Source organism: Madurella fahalii (assembly GCF_045866475.1).
Source record: "Madurella fahalii IFM 68171 DNA, scaffold_2, whole genome shotgun sequence".
In the NCBI taxonomy this organism is placed as follows: Eukaryota; Fungi; Ascomycota; class Sordariomycetes; order Sordariales; genus Madurella; species Madurella fahalii.
The window spans coordinates 2,242,282-2,266,123 of record NW_027263972.1 but is presented as its reverse complement, the minus strand read 5'-3'; the positions used below and the strand labels follow the sequence as shown (position 1 = coordinate 2,266,123).

Sequence of the window (23,842 nt, the reverse complement as noted above, 5' to 3'; positions counted from 1 at the left end):
TCACAACATTCAAACTTTCAGGTAGGTGCGAACAACCCGTCCCGTCACGGATAAAAAGGATGATCCCGAAACCACCTCACAAACTCCTCAGTCTGGCCTTCCCAGTGCGCCCCGACGCGAACCTGCCGATAAACCCTTCTCGCCCCCTCCAAGATTGTCTTGAACTCCTCCTCCCACTCGCGCTGCACGTCCCCGTACGCAAACGACACGGGCCGCCCGGCCTGCTCTTGGTGCACGCGCTCCTCGAGCCAGCGCCAGTGCCGCCTCATGAAATGGATCGTCAAGATGTTGAAGAAGTCGAGCACGCAGACGCGGACGTAAAAGTCGAGGTGGTCAAAGGCCGGGCCGGTGCCGCCCTCGGGAAGGGCGACCTCGTACGTCTTGAGGAAGTCGTCAAAGGCGGGCTTCCGAGGTTGGATCGAGAGCATGTTGTAGTGCACCCAGCAGTTGTCGCGGTGGACCGTGATGGTCTCGTTCTGCTGCTGTCGCCGGCAGGCGTCCGTGTTGACGGCTTCGCATGTCACCACGTGGCGCTCGCCGCCGGCCTCGATGCAGTACTCGTTGCAGTAGGAGTTGTTGTGGATGTAATTGATTAGTTTGCACATTCCGCTGCGAGACGGCGCGGTGTACCGATGATGGGTTGAGACGGAATGACCGCTGCTGAGCGTGCTTGGATTTCGTGCGTTGAGGGTCCCGAGGACTGAAGCTTGGGATGTTTTTATAGGATCACGTTCGTGCTGCTGGTGGTATCTCGGGCGGTGACGTGACCCAGGTTCTAGGTAACACATGGTGGGCTTGTACGGCTCCTCAAGTGGCATTTCACCACTTTGTTTGTTTACCCTGCAATGAAGCAACAACCGTTTAAGTTATTGGCCCGGACCGAGTAGTTGGAGTTGCGAGTAACTAAGTATCAATGACGCAGTTTTTCTTTCTTTCACACAAATTACAACTACTACCACAATTCCGTTCAGTCTCCTGCCTTGCGTCAAGGCACCTTAGTTTTGAGATGCGCAAGTAATTGATTATACAATGCCAGTCTTTCCAACGCCCAGTCGAATTACTCATTCAACTTGCCTGCCGCTTTATACAGCAGATATAAGCAGCTGCAATTGCCAATCCACCAGGTAATTCCCCGAATCTGGCTCCACAGCGGATCGTCAATCAGGATATACACAGCACCGTATGCGACACGCGCGATCGTATACGTCAAGCCAGCGCGATTGATAAGCGTCCTGTCCACCCCCGCAAGCGTGGCAAAGCCGAGGGCCCCGACAAAGAAGGTGTAGTTCTCGACGGCATTGGCGTGGGCTGACTCGTTGCGCTTGAGCATGTCGAGTTGCTTTTGCGTAATCTTGCCCGATGCGACGGCCGCGTCGCCGTACTTGGCAAGGTCATAGCGGGGCGACTCGTTGTGGTCGATGCCGTACCATTGCTTGAGTGTTCGCGACGAGAGAACGCCGTATGCAAATATGAAGTGGAAGCCTAGAAAGGCCGGTGCGTAGTTGGGGACATTTGCGGCGAAAGGAGCTGCCCGGAGGCCGAGGGCGACGCCGAGGGACGACATGACGATTATATTGCAGGTTTTGAGAAAAAGAAGTGGGCACTCGTGAGATCCAAGAGCGAAGGAATAGGGCGACGGCGCATTTATATTTTCAGTTGGTTACGCGACCCCCTGTGGCCCTGTCCGTGCCGGACTCCCGGGAACACATGATCTTACAGTTGCGTGTGTCTCGCTCCCGCGCGCTCCGCCAATTGGAATGCGAGGAAGCTCGGTGGGCGAGAAAGTTAATCGATCAAACCATCTCCGTAGCAGTACGGCGTTGTGAATTACCTTCGCGATGCAAAAGGCCGGAAAACCTATGTATTTAAGAATCGCCCTGCCTCAGGTACGGTACAGTATCTGATGCAACTCCGGAACCTCGCTCCCCAGTTAGCTCGCGCTTGTTAAACAACTGTCTTGTATTCAGGAATTTCATGGTTTTTATTTTATTTTATTTTTCTATCAAACGTAGAGATTTGCGTTGTAAACGTTTTCCTCTTACAGTTTATATACATTACAAGTAAGCAGTGGGATTCTTTTTTAGGCACAGTAGGATTCTCTAACTGTAATGGGAAGATACCGTAAATGGAAAAGCTTTAGACGCTTTCCCATCTATCGCGCTGTAAGAAATACCCGACCTAGATTTGTTACCGATCACGGCCCAGCGGCGCCTAACTTCCAGTCTCTCGTTCCTCAACCAATTCTCCATGGATATGGTCGAAACAGCTAGATTGTACCATCCCAACCTTCGTACCAAATGCGCCTCCTCCATACCAATGATTTCGAGCTCAGTGAGTTCGTAGGTGGAAACAACCCCAGATACGCCATACTGTCCCATACCTGGTGTGACGGTGAGATTCTGTTTGGAGACGTGCAAAGAGGGCGATCACAGCTCCTCGCCTGTGGTAAGCCAGGGCTGGCCAAGGTTCTCAAAGCTGCCGAGGTGGCCAAGAACAACGACTACGACTACATCTGGATTGACACGTGCTGCATCGACAAGTCCAGCAGCGCCGAGCTCTCCGAGGCCATCAATTCCATGTTCGCCTGGTACCGCGACGCGGCTGTATGTTACGCCTGCATCTCCGACTTCCAGACCGAGGATCCCCAGCGCTTGTCAAGCAGAAACAGATGGTTCACGCGGGGATGGACCCCCCAGGAACTCATCGCCCCCTGTTGCCGTCGAATTCTACAATATGTATTAGGCCAGGCTCGGCGATCGGGGTAGCCTTGCGGCGTGGCTCTCTGAGATTACGGGCATCGACGACCCGGTTCTCCGACGGCACCCCCGCGATCAGTGTCCGAGTCTAGCGCTCACAAAGTCAGCTATTGCGCGTCCCCTTTGCGACTTTTGCTGCTCGGAAGTTGCCGACCTGCTAGACTCGTTTTGTGTTGCTACGCGCATGTCATGGGCCGCCTACCGCAAAACAACTAGGCAGGACGACATCGCATACTCCTTGGAATTTTCGGGTGAACATGCCGCTGCTTTACGGCGAAGGAAGTAATGCCTTCCAGCGGCTGCAACGTGAAATCGTGCAGAAATCTACGGATCAATCCATCCTCGCCTTCACACAGCCCAAGCAATGCCCACCCCACCCAAGACCGATTCCTCTTCCATATCTCTTCGCCGAGTCTCCGAGTTGGTTGGATAGTTTGCTGCCTCCCATGACAGTCGAGCATTTTCCACCAGGGACATATATGGTATTGATCTCCGATGTTGGCATTCAACTCGACTTGCACATCGCACCTTGCGAACGCCCTTCCAAACTCTGGATTGCGGTGCTCAGATGCTCCAGCTCAGCCGATGCGCTAAGCAACCCTGCCCTTATCCTTCGGGAATTGTCGCCACCTTTGGCAGGAATTCGGTCGTTTATCCGGATGTGGGACACCACTTGGAATGAAACAACCCACTGGCTGTCGTTCGACATCGCCGCCGGTTCAAGAGTGGCCATACAGGAGAGGTCCCGGAAGAAGCTGGGAATGCAAGTGAAACCTGCCCTTTCCACCAGCAGCGGTGTACTGTACCATGGTCACAACGTTACTAACAATAGCACCCTGCAGCCTAAAATTTAACCCTGCGGAGCTCAGACGTGAGACAATCCTCCTGCAGGCGGCTCATCGGACAACCTTGAAGGCTTCCAAGTTTAACGCCCCGCCTTCTCGTATCGAGTTACTAGAGCCCTGTTACCCTCTGGATCTCCATGTTGCAAAGCATTAAGCACCCACGCAAGTTTCTGGTTGGTTTTGGGGCGTCGGGTACTCGGACACCCAGCCAGGATCTTCTGATACGGGCTCAAATAGCCGTGGTCCTAAATCCTCTTTCTGCAGAGATAGGGTCGTGATATGCGGTGTTGTGGGTATTCGGTCCCGCGGCACCCTCGGTGACAGTTAGGGTGTCGTGCTTGTCTGGGGCAGCCGCAGAACTCCCAACACGAATATGGGCCGCTCATGGGAGGAAGCAGCTGACTGGTGGATAAAGGAGAAACACTGGTATACCGCGGTGTATCCGTGGACACCAGCGGAACCTGGAGCCGGTCATCCAAGCGGTATGGACAAGGAGATGTCTGACTTCGCTTTAGTCGAGAGGATGTTGATCCGATGTTGTGGAGAAGATGTCGAGCGTCTTACGATGACCACCGACTTGGTCTGTCATGCTGACGGGAGTTGTGAAAGAACTTGGGTTCTAAAAACGGGGCGATGCAGCGATTCTCCGTGAAGACGATCATCAAGCCGGTGACGTTCTTAGACAGGCAAGTGCTGGATATTGCAGTCAAGGTTGGCCCTGCCGACAGCACAATGTTACCCGGGTCGACGGCTGATCGATGGGGGAATTTCATGCAAGGTTTATTCTCGGGTTGACTCTCCCATACAAATGTGGAATAGAGCAACTTCAAGCCAGTATAATTCTCACCTCCTGGCTTAGCTGCTGAGACGCTATCTTCTACATGCAGCTGGCAGCTCTGGGGCTTGGAGCGGTAATATCTCATTTTGCTACTATAACGTCTAGTATTTGACCCTCGACCGTGACCTCCATCCTTGCGATCTGTGCAGGATTGGTGGCGGTCCATGCGGATGTGGACAAAGTGGGCCCAGTTGGGACAGTACTGAAGTGGGCCATGATCACCTGTGGCAAAGAAGCCGCTGTAAGCCGGAATGCTCAGGCCGGCGCAGCCAATTATTGATCAACCGATCGCGGGAAGCCCGAGTGTCTTGAGCGCTCATGATAGGAAAAAAATATTAATAAGAAAAGGAAAAAGGACTTGTTTTAGTACTGTAGATGGGAAAAAAACAGAACTCCACGGTGGGGGTCGAACCCACAGCCTTCAGATTAGACTAGGGGATGTTAGGGCTTTTCTCATTGAGGATTGTCAAGATTACTTACAGTCTGACGCGCTTCCATTGCGCCACGTGGAGGTTGAATTTCCGGACCGGTCTCATGCCCTATGACCTAGCGCGTCCATCGCTGGCAAAACGGTCCCACATCCGTCAGACCTCTTTGTCCACAGGTATGAGCCCTCAGAGCCAGCTTGACTAAGGTACCTAAATCGCCAAGCGGTAGTTCATTTTCACAATAATTTTCAATTCGCTCACCGGGTTGCACCTGTCATTGACTTTAAAGCCGTGTGGCTCGATCCGGCCTCAGAACCATTGCCCTGCCTCCGCCACGGAAATTGCTCAGTCCCACTTCTTCGGGATCTCCAGGGCCGCTCAATCGCGACTTCGGTTCCAACGTTTTAGGAATTCGACACTACTAGAACCGCTCCTCATTCCTTCGGTTCCTCGGTCCTTTTCACCTCTGTAACATTCCGTTAACGCTAACGAAGGTACCAACAGATTACCTACGCGGTGAAAACCCAATGCACTGAAGTGACGACTGTCATCATGACTCTGTAGGCTGCAGAATCGGGCTCGGCCTGCAGCGCCGAAGCCTAACCCGAACCCTTTCTCGCCTCCCATAATCTTCAGCAGATGTGGAATCGGGCCAACAATCCATGTCCATTTCCGCCAAACCCGGCCGATAGCAACAGAGGTAAATATCGTTGGCGGCCAGCAACGAGGGATCACTTTCCGCGCACCTCTTGTGGCAAGCCCGACTCGAGGTTTGCGCCCTCCTATGCAGCAGCTTGAAGGCATCCTCTTACCGCCCCAAGGGAGGTGCCTACGTACGCACAAGTCCCCAATTCTCCCGTTCGTTGAGCCCGAACATCGGATATCCGCTTCAAGTTTCTCTCCCGCCAGTAGCCCCTTCGTTTCCTCCGCGCAGCGAGCTCTGTGTCCAATGAACCAGAGCAAGTTATGCGGGAAAGAATAGTACGAGTTGGTCCGAATCTGCCGCATATCTTGATTAGACGCGGTCATTCTGGGAGAGCTCAGTACAAAGAAACAACTTACAAGCAAACGTCAGGTGGTCTAGCTTGGTACGATCTATATCGTACCATTCTTGTGAAAATACTTAATTAGTTCTCTAGCAGCCTTTATGTATTTATCACCTCAGTACAGGTGATGCCGGTGGATACGGTGGTGTCCCTGGTGGTTCGCCGACGACAGACCAATCGTCCACGGCTTTCTTTGACGCCTCCCTTCTCCGGCGCTCTGTAGGACCCGTTAGCACCAAGACTCCCTACCAAACAGAGACTCGCCAAAACTCACCTCTAAGTGACGCAGTCGCTTCAGCGTAAGCCCGAATCTCCTCCTTGTTCAGCACACGAAGCACCATGACGAAATCATCCCGGGCCTCAAACCGCTCGTTGCCCATCCTCAGAGCTTCGGGACTAACCATCTTGCGAGCGATTTTAGTCCACCTAGCCCCTGGTGGTACGCTTGGCTTCGTCTGGTCGTTATGTTGAGTTGCAACACCTTCCCGGATGGGGTTGGGATCCTCGGGGAACTTGGGTGTGGGTCGTTTGAGAATTCCTTTAAGAGGCTTCTTCTCCCAGTCACGGTCGGGCACCGTGGAGGGTTCTGTGATGCGTACCGTGGGCGGCTCCGTTCTGCCGTCTGCGAGTTGTAGCTTTGGTAACTCCTTCTCCGGCGGATGTCGTTCCCAGTACGGTATGTCGCGGTCTCGACGACCGGGCGGACTAACCACACGCTCTTTCTGAGAAAGCCGAAGACTGGAGTCGCTATCGCTTTCAGAATCCCACCGAGACTGAATGTAGTCGGTGTGCCGTTCGGCCATCTGATGACGCCCGGACGAATGATCGAGGCCACTTGCTAGACTCGGTCCGGCTGCTTGCTCTGATCTACGCGTTCTGCTGACCGAGGTAGACTCTGCGGAGGATATGCGGATGCCAAAGCCTCGAGGTTCTACATTGTCGTCTATAAACGCTGTTCTCGGGCTGGGTGACAGGAGCAGGGCGGAGGACCTGCGATGTCCGTATGCATTCTCCACGCCAGGCGTAAATGTTCGGCGCTGGTTCCTTGACAAAGGAAGGTCATTATCGTCCCTTGGCTCGACAATGCCGCTTTCGTCCTCTCGGGGTGGATATGAAACGCGGCGTACGCGGTCGAGGGACTCGAGGCTTGGTCTCCGTAGCCTGCGGTAGCCGATGTCATAGCGCGCTAGGGTTGATGGATTCGTATAGCTGTAACCAAAGTCGTCCTCTTCCGAATTGTAAGGGTGAGGTTGGCCCTGGCGAGGCCCAGGAGGTAATTTCGATGCGCCGGTCCCACGTCCAACGGCCTCCCGTTGGGAAATTCTCTCCTTTCCTGGGCTGGTTCTGATTAAATCCGACACGCTTGCTTCGGGTCCTGGTTTCTCATAATCGGCCGGGGCGTACAAAATATCGGAGTGAAAGTGTCGCACCAGGTCTTGGATCTTGCGAAGATATTGATACGACCTAGGCTCAACGGAAAGCGCCGCCCTGTAGATATCTCCCCAAGTCTCTCCCTTGATCTCAGGATCCGCTCCTTCTTTGAGCAGCCGTTCGACTTCTTCTAGGTTTCCTGAAGCCACTGCAATATGCAGCGGTGGGTCTGGAAGCCAAGGTCTACCGGGCTCGCCGCTGCCTCCCTCCGAATCCAATCCGTGGCTAAGGCCGGAGAGGCTCCTGCTCAAGCTGTCGTATAGCTCTTGTACGTGGTATTCTTCTCCTGATATCCTGGGCATGGCGAATAGGGCAAGCTGCTCTTGGTGAGACGCAACATGGCGTCGAAACTGCGTGGGATCAACAGTGATTACCGCCTCTAAGGCAGCCATCCCTTCCGGAAGGGGGGTGGCCGCCTTGAGAGAGTTAGCCCACTCGTCGCAGAAAGGGCAGTCCTGGACGGGAAGCGCGTCAGGGGACCGCTTGCTTGCGCTCAACATGGCCTGCAACTGGCTGTCGTGAGTCAGGACATTCGCATGTCTCCTCCGAGCGTGGGCTTCTATCTGCTGCGATGACTCGAACGGACCCTTTTGACAGAGGACGCACATCCACTTTCCGCGATGGCACTGCATTTCATGATTAAACCATGTTCGGCTGTCACCGAAAATGCGCGTATCGCACTCGACGCCGCTGAAAGTGCAGACGTAAGCCCTGAGGTCATGAAATGCATGCTTGCGCCACTCCCAGTCTTTGGACGTGGTTTGTATCCCGAAGCAGAACGGGCACTCGAACATAGCCTCGCCCTTACTGACTTCCGCGAGAGTGGGGAGGCGGAGTGTTGCGTCGCCGCTTTCAGCCATATGGAATGACGAACTGGCCGAAACATAGGACGTGGCGTCCTCTCCTTCTGGTTCGCCTGCCTCTAAAAGCGCAAGCTTTGCAATATCTAGTGTGGACGCCTTCGTGGAGGGACGTGTATGTGCTCCCTCCGAGGCGCTACCGGTTTTGGTGGCTGCCTCAGAGTGCGTCGACCTGCCAGTCGCGTCGCCCGACACCACGAAGGCGTTCTTTGCCAAGATGGAGTTTGTCACTTCCTCTTCTTCTGCCTCTTCGCTCCATCCGGGACCACCGGCAATCCTCGACCTGTGATCACGCAAGTATCGAAGAAACTGGCGGCGCTTCGTGATAGCCCGACCGAGCCGCTCACACAACCATCTTGACTCCTCCTTCCTTAGCTTAGGGTACCGCTCTGCCACGTGGCCGATGTCGAACTGGTCGAGGAAAGGTCTCGTTGTATTGCTGGTTGCCTGAAGGGCTCTGCTGAACCGGTCGCGGGGAGTTGCCTTGCGGATGAGGATGGAAATCCGGAGGAGGCTCCGTATGCACTCGGATGCGACGTCAAGGATGTCGTGGGCCTCATCTTTTTCTGCTTGCCCCGGACTCGAATCGCAGGATTCTGAAATGGATTTGATTGACCTGTTATCGTGGTTTCCGATGATAATCTCAAATACTGCCATCAACATTACCCTAGTGTAAGCCTCCGAGGCCACCGGATACTAGTTAGGCAAGGGACAGGCGAACGTTGTCTGCTTACAATCATCCAGCGCATCTTTCACGTCATCTAGTAGATCCGCGAATTGGTCCAAGAGCTCGCCGGCAGCAACAAGCCGCGACTCGAGAGAAAAGGCGGACGCCGAGGCATTCCGCGCTCCGATATTCCCAGCCCATAGCCGGAATTTGTCGCGGACATCGCCCACTGCATCGGCTGAAACCGTCGTCTAAAAATCCCGGTTAGTGGCGTTTGTTTCGTCGCCGAGTGGTGATGCAAGACTCACGGTAAACGCTCCGCTGCCTGACTGCAGCTCTCTCAAGATCTTGCTGAACCGCCACTCGACGTCCCCTGTTTTGGTGGAGATAGCGGTCGGCGCATCCATGCCGGGAGACGGGGGAGTCCAAAATCGACTCCTGCGTGTGGGCGCCAGATATGTTACCGGACGGTAGGCAGGTAATTCATACACGTGCAATGATCGGTGCGCGGCATATAGTAGCGAGGGGTTCGTCTTACGATCCCTGTCATGTACCTGAACAAAAATGGGACAAGGCTCCGACCTTGCATCATGTGAAAACCTTTCACGGTGAGGTACCTGTACAATACCTGAGACGCCGTGGTTGGTCATCGAGTGAGGGGGTGGCTATGGCGGAAAAGCCGAGTATTCTGCTACCTTACTGAGCCTACATTACCTTACTTTTTCTCAATCTCTCAGCCCGCGTCCGTGTCGGAGTCGCCCATACATTGCAAAGATGTCCGGCGTCGAGGTAGCCGGGCTCGTCCTCGGCGCCTTCCCAGTCGCCATTTGGGCACTGGAACAATATCGCGACGTGGCGAGGATGATGGGTTTTTGGTACGAGATCCGACTTGAGTACCAGCGGAGCAGTAACGAGCTCAAGTTCCATCGGTTAAGCTTCGTCCGGAATCTGAAGCGGCTGTTGCTTCCTCTGGTTCCCGATGACGCTCAATTACAACGTCTCATCAGCGATCCCCGCGGTTCGGCGTGGAATGACCCGGAAATCCAGAAAGGACTGGAAGCCAGGTTGCAGGACTCATATGGCTTGTATTTGGAGATTCTAGCCGAGATGCAGCGTGTCATGCAGGAACTCAACAAAGAATTGGCCGTCGACAGCGATGCAGTTCAGACAAACGTCAGCAAGGATGGAAGCCGTAGGGCAAGAGTCCCCGCAACTTCGCGGTTTCGGCGGCCGTTTGACCAGTCAAACCGGAGCTACCAGGTCTTCCGGGTTAAGTTCAGCATGGGAGAGCGGACACGGACACGTCTGTTCACAGAGCTTCAAACATACAACGACCGGCTTGAGAAACTGATGGCGTCAAGCGACGTCGTCTCGGAGCTGGAGGAAGTGCGGCAGAAACAGCTCTCAACCACTTCAAAACCGGCAAGCACGGCAATGAGCAAGTTCTGGTACAGCGCTGATAAATTGTACAGGGCTCTACTTGAGGCCTGGAATTGCGGTTGCCGAGACCATCACTGCGCTCATCTGATACTACAACACAGGGCGCCGTCGGATAGGGATTTCCACTTGCGTCTCGAAGCGGGGACCCAGGGGGTGGACAAGAAGAACGCGTGGTCGACGTGCTCAGTCACGTTGAAGATGCTGGACCAGTTGCCTCAAGAAACGGCGGTTGCTGAGCAGGTGGGTAGTAGTATCAACGAGGCAGAGCTTAGCGCCTCGGTATCGATATCCACTCCTCAGCATCGCATGAACGCTCCTGGAAAGGCTGCTCTGCCGCGAATCGGCAAGGCGAGGAAAAAAGTACACATCGCGGCTCCATCGAGCCCCCCTGTAGCGCAAACAATGTACGGGGGGCCCTCTCTATGTTTAAGCAGTCCCCCTTCACTACTAACAATTGCTATAGGACCCGAACCCTCACGGTTCTCACCAAGGAATCAACGGCAGTGACAATGCGGCTCCCAAACACTATTCCAACACCGGACGAGACACTGCTTACTGATCTCTGCGAGGCTCTGGACGCAGAAGGCGTGCCGTCTGCTGCCAAATCGACTGTAATTCCCTTAGGATACCTCGCCCCAAAGGAATCTGAAATCCGCTTCGCCATCCACCTCGATCATCCGATCACCCCTCCTGTGCAGCCCCATATCAACCTCTCACAGCTCCTTCTCGGCGAATTAAAACAGACCCTTACCCGCCGCCAACGCTATCGACTCTCGCTGACGCTAGCATCTTCTTTCGTCCAACTCAAGGATACCGCCTGGCAGCAGACACCCTGGGACAAGCGCAACGTCTATCTCTTCACCTCTTTGCCGAGCTCAACCCCGGTTGTAGAGTCGCCGTTCATTGTCAGCCGGTTCCGACAGGAAGCTTCCCCGTGTAGCCCTGCTACACACGGGCACGACGTGGCGGGGATCGCGTCTCTAGGGATCTTGCTGTTGGAATTATGTTTCGGACATGCGATTGAGCACCACCCGAGCTGGCTTATGTTGCCGAGCGGCGTAGTCGATGACCAGGTGCGCGCGGGCCTGTCCTTGATTGCCGCGCTGGAGTGGCTCAAGGAGGTGAATGACGAGGCCGGCGCCGACTACACCGACGCCGTTGAGTGGTGTTTGGCGGGGTGCAGGACGCTTGCCAGTGACAGATCTTGGAGAAAGCTAATGGTGGAAAGAGTGGTCGAGCCGCTTCAGAGGTGTTACAAGTACCTCGAATAGCTGGAACGCTGTAGTTGGCGCAAGAGGTCCAAGATCCCCGGCACTTCTTGTCGTTTATTAAACACCTAAGCTAGACTCGTTTTATCCGTAATTATACTGTAATTCCTAAATGTCTTCTGTAACATAAGGGTGATTAGCATATAGTTAGTACTAACTTTGGCTTTTAAAAGCATGGTGTATGTGGTAAGCACCGGAAGTCATAGATAAAAAATAAAAAAAACAAATAAAAAATAAAAAAAATAAAAAAATAAAAAAAAAATAAAAAAATAAAAAAATAAAGAAAATAAAAAAATAAAAAAAAAATAAAAATTGATTGCTTTGAAAAGTGGAAAGTGTGTCATCCTTGGTGCAGGGACTGCTAATCTTCCTCGTATTGTTCCAAATGCCCGGCCTTGAGCTGGGCGAGAAGAAATATGCAGATGAGCACAGCCACGTCCCAAATGGTGGTCAGTGGCTGCAACATCTGTGGCGGTGCAGCCCCTCAGCGCAACCTTGCAACATTTGAGACCAGGACCATTCCAGAATGCGGCGTGCCACTATACGCAGCACCAATGCATGTGCTTGCTCAGACGATGGATGTACTTGCTTTGTAACCCAAGAAAACGAGGGAGAAAGAAAAAATAAAAAATAAAAAGGCGCCCTCACCCATCAAACTGGAGTGAATAAAGTAATGGCCAATCTTGGAACTCGCATCAAGGCCGAGCTTAAATGCCGACAAGCTCTGGCAGCAGAGAACGGGTGACAAAATCCAGGATTGAGAGAAGCCCATTGGCTCGGATGCACCCGCAGCCAGAGCTCCAACCGCAGCAAAGCGCGACACCGAGCACCTGGGCCTCCAGCGTCATTTCCCAAAAGCGCTCTGCAAGGGTCATCTTCTCTGCCAACGTCCCAACTCTTTTTTTTTTGACCACCATCCGTGGGATATATTTGGCGCCCGATCCCCGAGACCAGTCCCGTTCACAATGTTCAAGCTCGGTCGCAATCGCGCATTGGCTTCGGCCCTTGCTGCGCCCAAGGTTCGAATTGCCCTCTTCAACTGGGAAAGAAAGCTTATCCTGAAACTGACGTTGGCGCCAACCCGCAGATTTCTCCCTCCGTCAGACTCCCCAGCATCGCTCAACAAAGGAGAGCACTGAGCATCCATGAGTACCTCTCGGCCGATCTCCTCCGCAAGGTGAGAATGAAGCAGCATTCCGCCCGCTCCTTATCGCGCAAACCAAAAACAGACGCCTCCTCGCTAACCCCCGGCCGATCCGCCCATCAAATAGTATGGCATTGACGTTCCCAAGGGCGCCGTCGCGAAAACGGCCGCCGAGGCCGAGGCGGTCGCAAAGCAGATCGGCACCGACGATATGGTTATCAAGGCGCAGGTGCTCGCCGGCGGCCGCGGCAAGGGCACCTTCGACAACGGTCTCAAGGGCGGCGTGCGCGTCATCTACTCGCCCACCGAGGCCAAGATGTTCGCCGAGCAGATGATCGGCCACAAGCTCATCACCAAGCAGACGGGCGCTGGCGGCCGCCTCTGCAACGCCGTCTACATCTGCGAGCGCAAGTTTGCCCGCCGCGAGTTCTACCTCGCCGTGCTCATGGACCGTGCCTCGCAGAGCCCCGTCATCGTCTCATCGTCGCAGGGCGGCATGGACATTGAGGGCGTGGCCAAGGAGAACCCCGACGCCATCACGACCACCTACATCGACATCAACGTCGGCGTCACGGACGAGATCGCGCGCGGCATCGCCACTAAGCTCGGCTTCAGCGAGCAGTGCGTCGAGGATGCCAAGGACACCATCCAGAAGCTGTACAAGATCTTCCTCGAGAAGGACGCGACCCAGATCGAGATCAACCCGCTGTCCGAGACGTCGGACCACAAGGTCATGTGCATGGATGCCAAGTTCGGCTTCGACGACAACGCCGAGTTCCGGCAAAAGGACGTGTTTGAGTGGCGCGATACGACCCAGGAGGACCCCGAGGAGGTGCGCGCCGCCGAGGCCGGCCTCAACTTCATCAAGCTGGACGGCGACATTGGCTGCCTGGTCAACGGCGCCGGCCTCGCCATGGCGACCATGGACATCATCAAGCTCAACGGCGGCCAGCCCGCCAACTTCCTCGACGTCGGCGGCGGCGCCACCCCGGCCGCCATCAAGGAGGCCTTTGAGCTCATCACGAGCGACCCCAAGGTCACGGCTATCTTTGTCAACATCTTTGGCGGCATCGTGCGCTGCGACGCCATCGCCCATGGTCTCATCAACACGGTCAAGACGCTCAACCTCAAGATCCCCATCATTGCCCGCCTGCAGGGCACCAACATGGAGCAGGCGCACCAGCTCATCAACGACTCGGGCATGAAGATCTTTTCGATTGACGACCTGCAGAGCGCCGCCGAGAAGGCCGTCCAGCTCTCCAAGGTTGTCAAGATGGGTGCGTGGCCTGCCCTTGTTTATCCCCCTTCTGGAACAACATGACTAATTTTTTTTCTCCTTTTTTTCTTCTTTTCGTCGGTAACAGCTCGTGACATTGATGTTGGCGTTGAGTTTACTCTGGGCATTTAAGGCCCCACTTTGCTTGCTTAAATTGCTCGCTTTCGCTCTCTCTCTCTCTTACTTAGCATGGTACGATAATAGACTGGTGGTAGGGCGGAGGTGGCCGGGTTTCCCCTTTGTTTATCTGCTGCTTTGTGTACATTCAATCCATTTATCCTGTGCACGTGGTTCGCGGGTAATGCGTCTGTGTATGTGGAGAAAGAAGCGCGAATTTAGACTTTGCCCCGTTGGCAAAATGGCATCGATTTGTTTTGTTCACGATTTGTCTTATACTTTGCGTTACGTTACTCACTTGCTCTTGAGTTAGGTTCGGCGGATGGTGGCAAGCTGGTTGATTCTGCCATATAGAGCACATGGCACGGGACTTCTAAGAGGCCTCAATACGCAAAGGTGTGTCCACCCAAACTGTTTCACCGCCAACCCAACAAGCGGCACGGCATGCCGCAATGTCCGAATCTTTCCTTACCTCTTTCTGGGCATCCTTATCGCCATTTTCTTGGGAGCTGACATGTGCAGCTCTCTTCACGCAGCCAAGCGTGGTCTAGAACGCGTGAGACTCAGCCAAGGTTCCGTTTGACGTTAGCGGTGCGGGGGAGGCGCGCAGATACGATCATTGGGAGAAGTTTTGGGGATTCAGATTCCGGTTCGGTGTCATTCACCCAGATTGCGTTCGCTTACACCCTTCCACCCTTACACGCGCTTGTCTTGGTTTGGGTCTGGACCGGGACGCGCATACTTGGTTGACGGCTCATCTCCCCTGCGTCTTTTTTATGCAGGAGGAAAGTGATGGTTAATGTATGCACCAGTCTTCCGGGTTATGGGTTTTGGGTTTTGGGTCTCAGTGTCGTGTAACGTGCAGGCTTGCATGGAGGCGTGCCCTGTCCATGTGGTCAGGGCGGGTGTTATCACGCGGCGTCCTTGGCTGAAGCGATAGGGAGGTTTTGCTGCGCGTGGATTGGGGGAAGCGAGCGTTGGAAGTGGTCAACTGAACGAGAGGGGTGGATGGTCGGCGCCTTGGCGTAAGGCCTGGCTTAGAGTTGGTGTGATATATAACGCAGTGCTTGTCCGTCTGATGCGTGGGAATCCTTTTAGTTTCGTCTACTTCTTTGTTTGCTTTCAACTCCAAGGTGGTGCGGTTGCCCTACGAGGAAGTCAGATTGAAGGCGAAGGAGGTCTACCCACTTACACCTAGTTTGTCACTCCCGCCCCTCTCTCACAAGACCAACCCGCCCTTCAGGTGCCAAGCAGACACCTCTCAATATCTCCTTCCCACAGTCTGGGCATCTGACTAAGGTAGCCTTTCCGCCTCTCTCATCTATCATGACCGGCTCATCAGTCTGCCCTTGCTCATCGTGCTTTGCCTTGACACACCGAGTTGTTCCGGAATCAAACGACCTGGAAAACCAGCAGCATCAACAGCAGCAGCCGACGGAGCTGAGGAAGAAGAACTATAAAGGTGGAGATCTGTTTGGTCGTCTGCGGCGCACTCGCAGCATTGAGAGCATAGCATCCGACTTGGTGGGGTTGAAAGGGGCAGCCCAACCAGCGGCCGTCTGTGAGTACAAGAAATGATGGGTTACGGATATATAAAGAAGGGATTGTTGTGTTGTGTACTTCCAGGGGTGTAAGGGTTGGACATAAGGGTTCAGGGCGTAGTGGCTAGACCATCGACGGATTTTATCTACAAACAGATATGGAGTCTCGGAAACGAGGATGTGTTGAGCAAACAGCGGCATGTCTGGACCGAAAGGATAGCGGTTATTATGTTGGCCCAAATTCCGAAGTAGGAAATAAGGGTCCTGGTCATGATGTTGCTTCCTTGACACATACATCTAACGCTAACGAATCCGGTTATGTCTCACCGATACCTTCTTCACTCGCAACACGGCTTACAACTCCCCTAATCCGTATGCTCACAGGGGCAAGGATAATATTAGTTCCGCTTATTCTCCAGTCCGCAATCTAATGCCACTAAGACTATTAGAAATAAATAATAGAATCTCTGAAGATTTGAAAGTCACCAGAGAAGAGTGAGTTTTCTCTTCAAAAGGCAGGTCGATGAAGTGCTTAGTGTCCCATCTTCTTGATTCATGTTAGAAAGCATCGCACGTGACAGAAAACAACGTCTTTCGGAGTGGCTTGTCAGGGTACCTTAGCTGCAAGAAGGGCACTGCACTAAGAGTGGTGACTATTCCAACATCCAGAGTGCGGTGTTTCACAACACAACCGTAGTTGAATTCAGTGGCAACCAACGTCTAAGGTAGCCGAAGAAATCGTGGAGCACGTCAAAACTCGGGCACTGATGGTCGAGTGCGGTCCACCGCAACTTCTGTGCCGGTCCTAGCAAACCAAACTAGTAGTGGTCGACCGACTGCAAGCGTTTTGGTTATTGACTTTAGCTTTCCAATAGGTACTATCTAATGTACTACCTAATGACGTACTGATTCTCTAGATGTCCGTTGGTCTCGAGTTTGCCAGTGCCTTGTCCAGAAGCTGGATGATTTCCTGGTTCCCACCACTGTGAGCCAAATCCAAAGCAGTCAACCCTGATCTCATCGTGGCGGACGCATTGGCGCCCCAAGCAAGCAAAGCCTCTACCACGTCCTTGTGGCCGTATTTCACAGCTCGATGCAGCGGGGTCAAGGTTCCGTACCTCTTCTCAATCTTGGCGCCACACTCAAGCAGAAGCTGGATGCTAGCGGCATTCCCAGCTTCAGCAGCGTGATGCAGAGGGGGCTTTGAGTCGTAGAACCCAGAAATATTAGGGTCAGCACCAAAGTCGAGCAATATCCGCACTACCGCTTCAGAACGACAACGTGTATCGAGTAGCAATTGAGTCAAGTCCACATCAGCCTTCGGTGCGTCGACGGGAAGGCTTTTCTCGAAACGCAAAAGCCACTTGAGGACTGATGTATTGGCCATGTTTGTAGCTCTTGTTAGTGCCGTTTTCATCCATCGCAGCCGAAACTCGTTTGTACAGGCCCCGCAGTCAAGCAATCGACGGACGACGGGGTCATGTCCACTTTTGATCGCCACCCACAGTGGATGTTGATGATCATCTGCAGCTCCGATGTTGGCCCCCTTGTCAAGAAGAAGCGCTGTTATGTCTTCATCCCCGTTCCTGGCTGCCCATGAAAGTGGTGTCATGCCGGATTCATGGGCGGCAGGGGACAAGTCTTTGGTGTTGACGTCTGCATTTCGGTCGAGAAGCAGGCTAGCGGCGGTCTTATGCCTGTTCTTAACTGCCCACAGGAGTGGCGTCCGGCCAGAGGCAAGTCCTCTAGCATCAACCCTTGGCGTTTTTATCGAGTAGCAACCGTACGACGTGTTCGTGCCCATTAGCGGCGGCTAGCGATAGCGGTGTCTCGCCTTGCGTGTCCACGGCTTCTGTGTCAGCACCGGCTTCAAGGAGCATGATGATGGTGGCTTCGTCCCCGTTGGCAGCGGCGATGGGGAGTTGGTCCCTGTGTGAAGACGCGATATGCCTTGCAAGGTTATCTGTACGTCCCACATTAACATCACAATATAAGCACCGAATCCTAGCTGCCGCTGGATTGTGTATGCGCTGATGTCGTTCAAGGTCCCGCTTGGTGCCGAACGCTACAGGAGGTACCCGCTTGCAGCATTTCTTCTCTGGGCAAGGGTATTTTTTGATATGCTTCCTCTTGTGCTGTCTGTCCGTTTTGTTAGCGGAGAAGGCAGTTCGGGCACATACGTAGCAATTACCCGAGTGCCGTCCTGGACTTGCAGGCAAGGCCGCAGTATTCGCATGTAGCTGGCCCAACCATTTCTCGATGGGTTCTCGGGTGTCGGGTGTAGTGGGCAAAAGACGTTGTGGGCCGCTTACGGGTGCTCAATCTCCAAGCCAGCCTCAAGTATCAAAGCACATCGCGCAATGCATGAAATACGCAGTTAGGCGCCCGGGCTGGGCGATCCACAGGGTGTAAGGCTGGCGGCCTCCCAGCACCAATGGGATGACGAGAGGCTAATAGGCGGGTGACCGGTGAGAGCCGTACACCCTATTTCCGCCCCGTGTCCACCCTTTTCTTTCCATCCGGCACTGCCACCCTAAGGTCACGGTACCAGGCAGACACTGTTTCACCGCCCCCTTCAGCTGGCCAGCAGCACAGCCCCGCATCCGAGCCGTCACAACATATAGGTCGCAACCACCAGACAAACCCCTCTCACTGATTCCGAGTCTACTTTGGCCCTTTTCCGATCTCTAACTCTCCCGCCGGCAACGCCTTGAGCAGACACTTCCCCAAAGACACCCACCCGAAACATCTACCCTGCTAGCATCATGACTTCAGGCATGAGCGGTGGCATTTACCACTACAGCGATGCAAGCCAAGTGTCCGACGGATTGCTAGCTCTGGGCAATCTCTCTGGCGTGGCAGCTTTCGACTACTCCGGCAACAACCAGCCGCATACTTTCGGGTGAGGTCCCCCCCCCTTTTTTTTTAACTGACCCGCTTTTGAGGCCACAATCCTGGCACGCGAATATATGGCCGAACACCAACACTTGTGCTGCCTGCCTAATTCCATTCCCAACCCGGGCGGAGCTTCTCACGCACGCAAGGCTCGCAGGCCCTGGGCATCGGCCTTTCCAGTGCCTGTGCGGTAACACTTATGCAAGGCTGGACGCTCTCAACCGCCACCTCGCACCCAAGAACATCCCTTGCCCGCTTTGCAACAACCATGACGGCGATAAGGGTTTCGCCAGACGTGATCACCTCCGACAGCATCTCATCGGGTATCACAAGCTTGACACCAAGGGCCTCACCTACGTTACCGCCTGCAAGTGTAGCACTGTTGGGCAGTGAGAAAATGGACGAGGTGTGTGCAAGGATGCAGGCTTACTGGGCGGGGCTTGGCCCCATGCATATGTGTTGCTCTTGTCACTCATTTCACCAACGTCGCAACCAGATAGCTTAGATAGTCGGAGGTAAATGGCATTTGCAGTCTCTTATTTTCTAGACGTCTTAGATGATATAAGCTGTGTGTCACGCGCGCAGTGAGATGGTTAGAGGCTGTGCGAAGTACACTTTGTTGAATTCAAGTCTGGAGAATCTTGGTATCTACTGCGATAAGAAACGAAGAGAGAGTGGCTCACGTGATGATATCCGGTATGCTCCATTGAGCCGGGGAGCCTCGCCAAGTCCATCCCTGAGCGCGGCACTGTGTGAACTTTAATGTAGTCATTGTACTGTACAGGTAGAGATAGCAATGGGCACCACCCCCCCCCACATTAAGCTTGTCCAAGGGAAGCAGCTTGTATTTAGCATAATTACTAGTAGGCGCAGACCTGTAGTATCTATCGTTTTCTCTGGTCGTATATATGATTAAAGTTTTACACTCGACGGTTTCGCTGTCCCCTCTCTAATTGTTCATGAGCTCTTGTCTTCCAACAGCTTTCTTTGGTTCATTTCATATCCGTACGTCAATTCAGATATTGAACGAGTACAGTAAAGTGCTTGGACAAGCTGTGTCCTCCTACATAACATAACACAAATTACCTACACAACACTTAAGCACAATAGGGCACTGCTCTCACCCCACCCTAAGGTCTCCTCATCCCTCATTTTAATCGTAACTACCAGTCGCCATGGCCCTTGCCAAGACTGCCAGCAACCTCGGTCCCAGTTGTCTTTGGGTGCTTCATCACGGCTGATTGCTACGACAGATGAATGCCCTGCTCGTCCTACGTAACCTCCCTTAGAGAGGTTCCTGCTCAGAAACACGCAGGTTGTGGATTGGGCAGGGGCATGACGGCGGTTGTTGTACAAAGGGGCTATGCAGCTGGCTATACAACATGCCATGTTGAAATAGACAATCTCAGGCTGAATTGGCCGTTATGGTAGCGGTGATGGTTGCGGTGGCAATGGCAGTCCATCATTGCCACCGCAACCATCACCGCTACCATAACGGCCGAGATTTTTTTTTTTTTTTTCTTTAAGCCTTCATTGCTAGGGGGCTTGATAACACACGGGGATGTGTACAAGGGTATCATCAACAATTTTCATACTCGCTGTTAATGAAAGCGCTTGTGAACCACAAAACATTTACAGGTTCCTTAAAATTCGTAACTTAGAATACATCTTCTCAAGTGTCAGACCGTTATCCTCTGAGTGCGATAGCACTAGTTTGAGGTGGCTAGAGAAATGCACTTTCCCTCCCTCAGTTCTCTCTTTAGCAACAACAACCCCAAAAGTCGTTAGCCATTCAATCATCCCCGATCCTCGATAGCGTGCACATCATTTTCCTTGCGCTGTGGGACGACTCGAAAAGCCTGACTTGCTCAACCCCAGAACGCGAGAGCTTGCTTGCCCAAAGAACTCTGCCCGGCAGTGTTGGCATGACAACCATCCTGGACTTCGCCCTTCATCAACTTGAAATCGCCGGGGTAAGTAACGTTCAGCGAGGCATCGGCGCCGGCTCTCTTGGCGAGGTCGACAGTGAGCTGGGGGCCCTGGGCACCGGCGAGGAAGCAGCTGGAGGGGTTGTCGGGGTAGATGGGCTGGCCGGTGATCCAAATCTTGGCGCCGGGCGCGGCGTGTTGGCGGGCGTTGGCAATCATCTGTTTGACCTCGTCGTAGGTGGCGCCGGGGTTCTGGAAAATGCAAATCTGGACCCAGACCTCCGAGGGCTTGCCGTACCGGGCGACCTGCTGGTCAAACCGGCCCCAGCTTGCCGAATTGGTGTTGGTCCAGGACTGCACCACAAGACCACCCGTGCCGTATGGACCCCACATGTGTTTGCCCCCAACGGCGACGTAGCCTTGGGCGACATTCTCGGCCATTGAGCAGCCAATGAAGCCCATTGTGTGCTGAGCAGTGGCCTGGCGCTTCGAGGGCATTGCCGCGCCGAGGCCCAGGAGGAAGGGAGCGAGAGTCAACTGCATACTTGTGCTCTGTTGAGGTTTGCGCCGCCGGAGTGCTGTTAGCAGTAGTGTGTGAATGAGGTGGGCGATAGTCCTCCGTTTACCAGCAAGCCCAGCCTTACTTATACTCGTTGATCAGACAGACCAAGCCATAGAGGCCATCGACGCCCAGCAGAACTTGGTTGCACTCGGCCACCCCTTCGGCAAAAAAACAAGGGGCCAACATTCCTACCGCTACCGATTCCAAGATCCGGCCTCTCAGGGACCTTGATGGTGACTGGGTCGGAGGGGCAGATACGTTAGGATGTCTTCCGACGCACAATTCTTCGTCTGAGCGGCTGTCCATCTGGGGGGATCCCAGGAAGCGGGCAAGACTGTCGATGATTGGCGGGCGCAAAATGGAGCCTTTTACGGTTTGGCGCATCCAGCCTGGGAGGCGCCCAAACTTCTTGTTCCTGCTGTGAACATTGAACACGTAACCACGGGGTTACCCCCTCCGGCTTCAGGCTAAGATAATCGACAGTGGCGCATAATGCTACAGGTTCATTCGTGAGCATAGAGCATTGTTCCCCGTACCGAAAGCATGAGCCGGCGGACCGCAGAAAAGATCGCCCAGACATTCCCATCCTAAAAGATAAATACGTGATATAACTTTGAGCAAGTTTGAAGAAGCCAAGCTCGCCGTTCCCAAAGAAGCTCGAACCTGCGCTGCTGTTCCTGTCTCAGGTTGCCCAATCCACCATGGTAGGAGTTCCTGGCCGCTCCAAGGCTTGCATAACATGTCGAAAGCGGAGAAAAGGGGTGAGTGAGTGGTCATGGAGCTGACCCCTTTAGAGACGGTATGGCTAACCACACGTATTAGTGCGATCTTGAAAGACCTACGTGCTCCCAGTGTAAAAAGGCCGGTTTGACGTGTGAAGGCTATAACGCACACCGCGTCTTCGTTGTCAGCACCCCGAACAGTCGGCATTCAGAATACAGTGTGCCCCGCGGGTCCCACACGACTAGTCGTTCGTGGCCACAGCTCAACCGCGATCGAGTATCCAACGACACCACAAACCTCCGCCTGTTGACAAGGCCAGAAGAGGAGAGAAGATGTATTAATCTCTTCTGGGAGGCCTACTTTCCGGCCGGCCAGCCTATTCCAACCGACGCTTCTAGAAGTTTCACATGTGCTTGGACAGAGACTGCGCGCAATTTCTATAGGGAGGACAACTCCCTCCGATACGCGTTGTGGGCCAACTGCATGGTTGTGATTGGAAGACGCCACGGAGCTGTATGGATGCTACACGAAGCGTCAAAAGCTTATGGAAAAGCTTTGAGTGACCTGAGGAGGTCGTTGGGGGCATCATACCGGGCCAGAAGGGATGCCTCAATCGCAACCATAAAGCTGCTAGGTATGTTCGAGTTATGTACCACTACGACAACCCTAGAGGAGCCATCTACTAACATCCTACGTCCGTAGGCCTTCTCTCAGCAGGGAGGTGAGCCGAGGGCCAATGAAGCCCAGTACCCGCAACGCCATCATTCTGGGGAGCTTGCCTTGTTTATCGCGAGAACACCAGCCGCATATATCGACGGTAACTCGCATGACGTATTTGCCGATGAGAGAGTGGACATGGTGAGTTGTCCGGAAATAGACATGGGTATTTTGTCATATTCTCATGCTCTCTAGGCCCTGTCTGCAGTGCTGCGACGGGAGCGGCTTGTGCTAGGTACTCCGGAGTGGAAAACCATCCCTTGGCAGACAATCCCAAAGGACTTCAAAGATATCCTGGTAGATATCCTGGTCGACATCCCTGGGCTCGTTGAGGACTTCGACAATATGCAACTCTGCGCTGAGGAGAGTAAGCGGGAAGGTCTGCGATTTGAGCTCGTACACAAGTGCTGGGAGCTTGACCGGCAACTTCTGACCTGGCTCGGCTTGCTATCCCAGATAGGAGCCAATCCAAACCAGCATCCCTGTTTGGAGCCGAGCTGGAAAGACGTCGTCGAAAACGTTGCCCAAGTCCACGGAATGAGCTTGTTCTGGACCGCCTCCCTCGTTTTGTACAGCATTCTCCGGATGGCATCTGGGCCGCAAGTAGACTTCCCTGAGCATACAGATCCAACGCATCATGCTCGCAAACTCGTCGCGGCAATCACCATTTTGCTTCAACCAGGCGCGCGGCTATACGGACAACAGAGCGCGGTGCTTCCCCTCGAGATTGCGTTGCAGTACACCACGGTCATGCCCTCAATGTCAGACAGCCAGACACTGCTCGATACCATCAAGACGCTCAAACATCGCCTGCATACTGGGCCGTTGGAATTGGTTGATGCGAGCGCTCTACAGCAAGGTCCAGCGCCGGAATACGACAAGGCGTGAAATGGTCAAAATTTATACCAGTAAGTGATTGCTAAATGTTGCAACAGCCCACATAATGTCAAATGCTCGGCTGACCTCCCATCTACAGCTAAATTGAGGCAAGAGAAAGCCGTGCCATCACTAAGTCTGAGTTGATGTCTTGCACGTCAAACGAGGCCTGCAAGCTCTGGAACGGCCAGGGGTTCGTTAGGGTTATGGGGTTAGGGCCCTATTCGAGAATTTAGCGTCCTGTTTCCAGAAGATAATCTGCCCAAGACCCCAGTGGCCGCTTGGGCTCCTTCAACAAGTGGAACGGCCAGGAATCTACATGATAGCGAGAGGGCAGGCTCAGAGATTGGTCAAAGTGCTGCAGGGAAGTTGTTCAGCTGCCATACCCTTACAACGCTAGAGTAATTATCCTCACGCAACCACCTTTCGAAAGAAGGGCTCATGATCTTCGGTTGGCTGCCTCCTTTGATCATGTGTTAACAGG

The 23,842-nt window shown here is 53.8% G+C and overlaps 8 protein-coding genes and 1 non-coding gene across 9 annotated transcripts; 4 read left to right on the top strand and 5 right to left on the bottom strand.

Annotated features, from left to right (window-relative positions):
* Window positions 1-44: 44 nt before the first annotated feature.
* On the bottom strand, window positions 45-605 carry MFIFM68171_03411 (uncharacterized protein; the record flags this gene model as incomplete). Its single annotated transcript, XM_071058832.1, has 1 exon — window positions 45-605. One exon carries the CDS (start codon window positions 603-605, stop codon window positions 45-47), a length of 561 nt encoding a protein of 186 aa, XP_070914933.1.
* A 452-nt stretch (window positions 606-1,057) lies between these two features.
* On the bottom strand, window positions 1,058-1,564 carry MFIFM68171_03410 (Membrane-associated proteins in eicosanoid and glutathione metabolism; the record flags this gene model as incomplete). Its single annotated transcript, XM_071058831.1, has 1 exon — window positions 1,058-1,564. The coding sequence occupies one exon, from the start codon at window positions 1,562-1,564 to the stop codon at window positions 1,058-1,060; it is 507 nt and encodes a 168-aa protein (XP_070914932.1).
* A 733-nt stretch (window positions 1,565-2,297) lies between these two features.
* Window positions 2,298-2,765, top strand: MFIFM68171_03409 (HET-domain-containing protein (Fragment); the record flags this gene model as incomplete). Its single annotated transcript, XM_071058830.1, has 1 exon — window positions 2,298-2,765. One exon carries the CDS (start codon window positions 2,298-2,300, stop codon window positions 2,763-2,765), a length of 468 nt encoding a protein of 155 aa, XP_070914931.1.
* Window positions 2,766-4,830: 2,065 nt separating this feature from the next.
* MFIFM68171_t35 lies at window positions 4,831-4,951 on the bottom strand. Its single transcript has 2 exons — window positions 4,916-4,951; window positions 4,831-4,866 (listed from the first exon to the last, which is right to left on the bottom strand). It is a non-coding gene; the product is annotated as a tRNA-Tyr (tRNA).
* A 1,072-nt stretch (window positions 4,952-6,023) lies between these two features.
* MFIFM68171_03408 (Ankyrin repeat protein) lies at window positions 6,024-9,278 on the bottom strand (the record flags this gene model as incomplete). Its single annotated transcript, XM_071058829.1, has 4 exons — window positions 6,024-6,130; window positions 6,188-8,854; window positions 8,939-9,122; window positions 9,180-9,278. 4 exons carry the CDS (start codon window positions 9,276-9,278, stop codon window positions 6,024-6,026), a joined length of 3,057 nt encoding a protein of 1,018 aa, XP_070914930.1.
* Window positions 9,279-9,645: 367 nt separating this feature from the next.
* MFIFM68171_03407 (Prion-inhibition and propagation HeLo domain-containing protein) lies at window positions 9,646-11,582 on the top strand (the record flags this gene model as incomplete). The annotated part of the gene is made up of 2 exons (XM_071058828.1): window positions 9,646-10,715; window positions 10,775-11,582. The coding sequence occupies 2 exons, from the start codon at window positions 9,646-9,648 to the stop codon at window positions 11,580-11,582; spliced, it is 1,878 nt and encodes a 625-aa protein (XP_070914929.1).
* A 962-nt stretch (window positions 11,583-12,544) lies between these two features.
* On the top strand, window positions 12,545-14,131 carry LSC2 (succinate--CoA ligase beta chain; the record flags this gene model as incomplete). Its single annotated transcript, XM_071058827.1, has 4 exons — window positions 12,545-12,598; window positions 12,667-12,756; window positions 12,851-14,000; window positions 14,088-14,131. The coding sequence occupies 4 exons, from the start codon at window positions 12,545-12,547 to the stop codon at window positions 14,129-14,131; spliced, it is 1,338 nt and encodes a 445-aa protein (XP_070914928.1).
* Window positions 14,132-20,420: 6,289 nt separating this feature from the next.
* MFIFM68171_03405 (SGNH hydrolase-type esterase domain-containing protein) lies at window positions 20,421-21,023 on the bottom strand (the record flags this gene model as incomplete). Its single annotated transcript, XM_071058826.1, has 1 exon — window positions 20,421-21,023. One exon carries the CDS (start codon window positions 21,021-21,023, stop codon window positions 20,421-20,423), a length of 603 nt encoding a protein of 200 aa, XP_070914927.1.
* A 720-nt stretch (window positions 21,024-21,743) lies between these two features.
* On the top strand, window positions 21,744-23,370 carry MFIFM68171_03404 (uncharacterized protein; the record flags this gene model as incomplete). Its single annotated transcript, XM_071058825.1, has 4 exons — window positions 21,744-21,803; window positions 21,865-22,399; window positions 22,568-22,623; window positions 22,678-23,370. 4 exons carry the CDS (start codon window positions 21,744-21,746, stop codon window positions 23,368-23,370), a joined length of 1,344 nt encoding a protein of 447 aa, XP_070914926.1.
* Window positions 23,371-23,842: the final 472 nt, after the last annotated feature.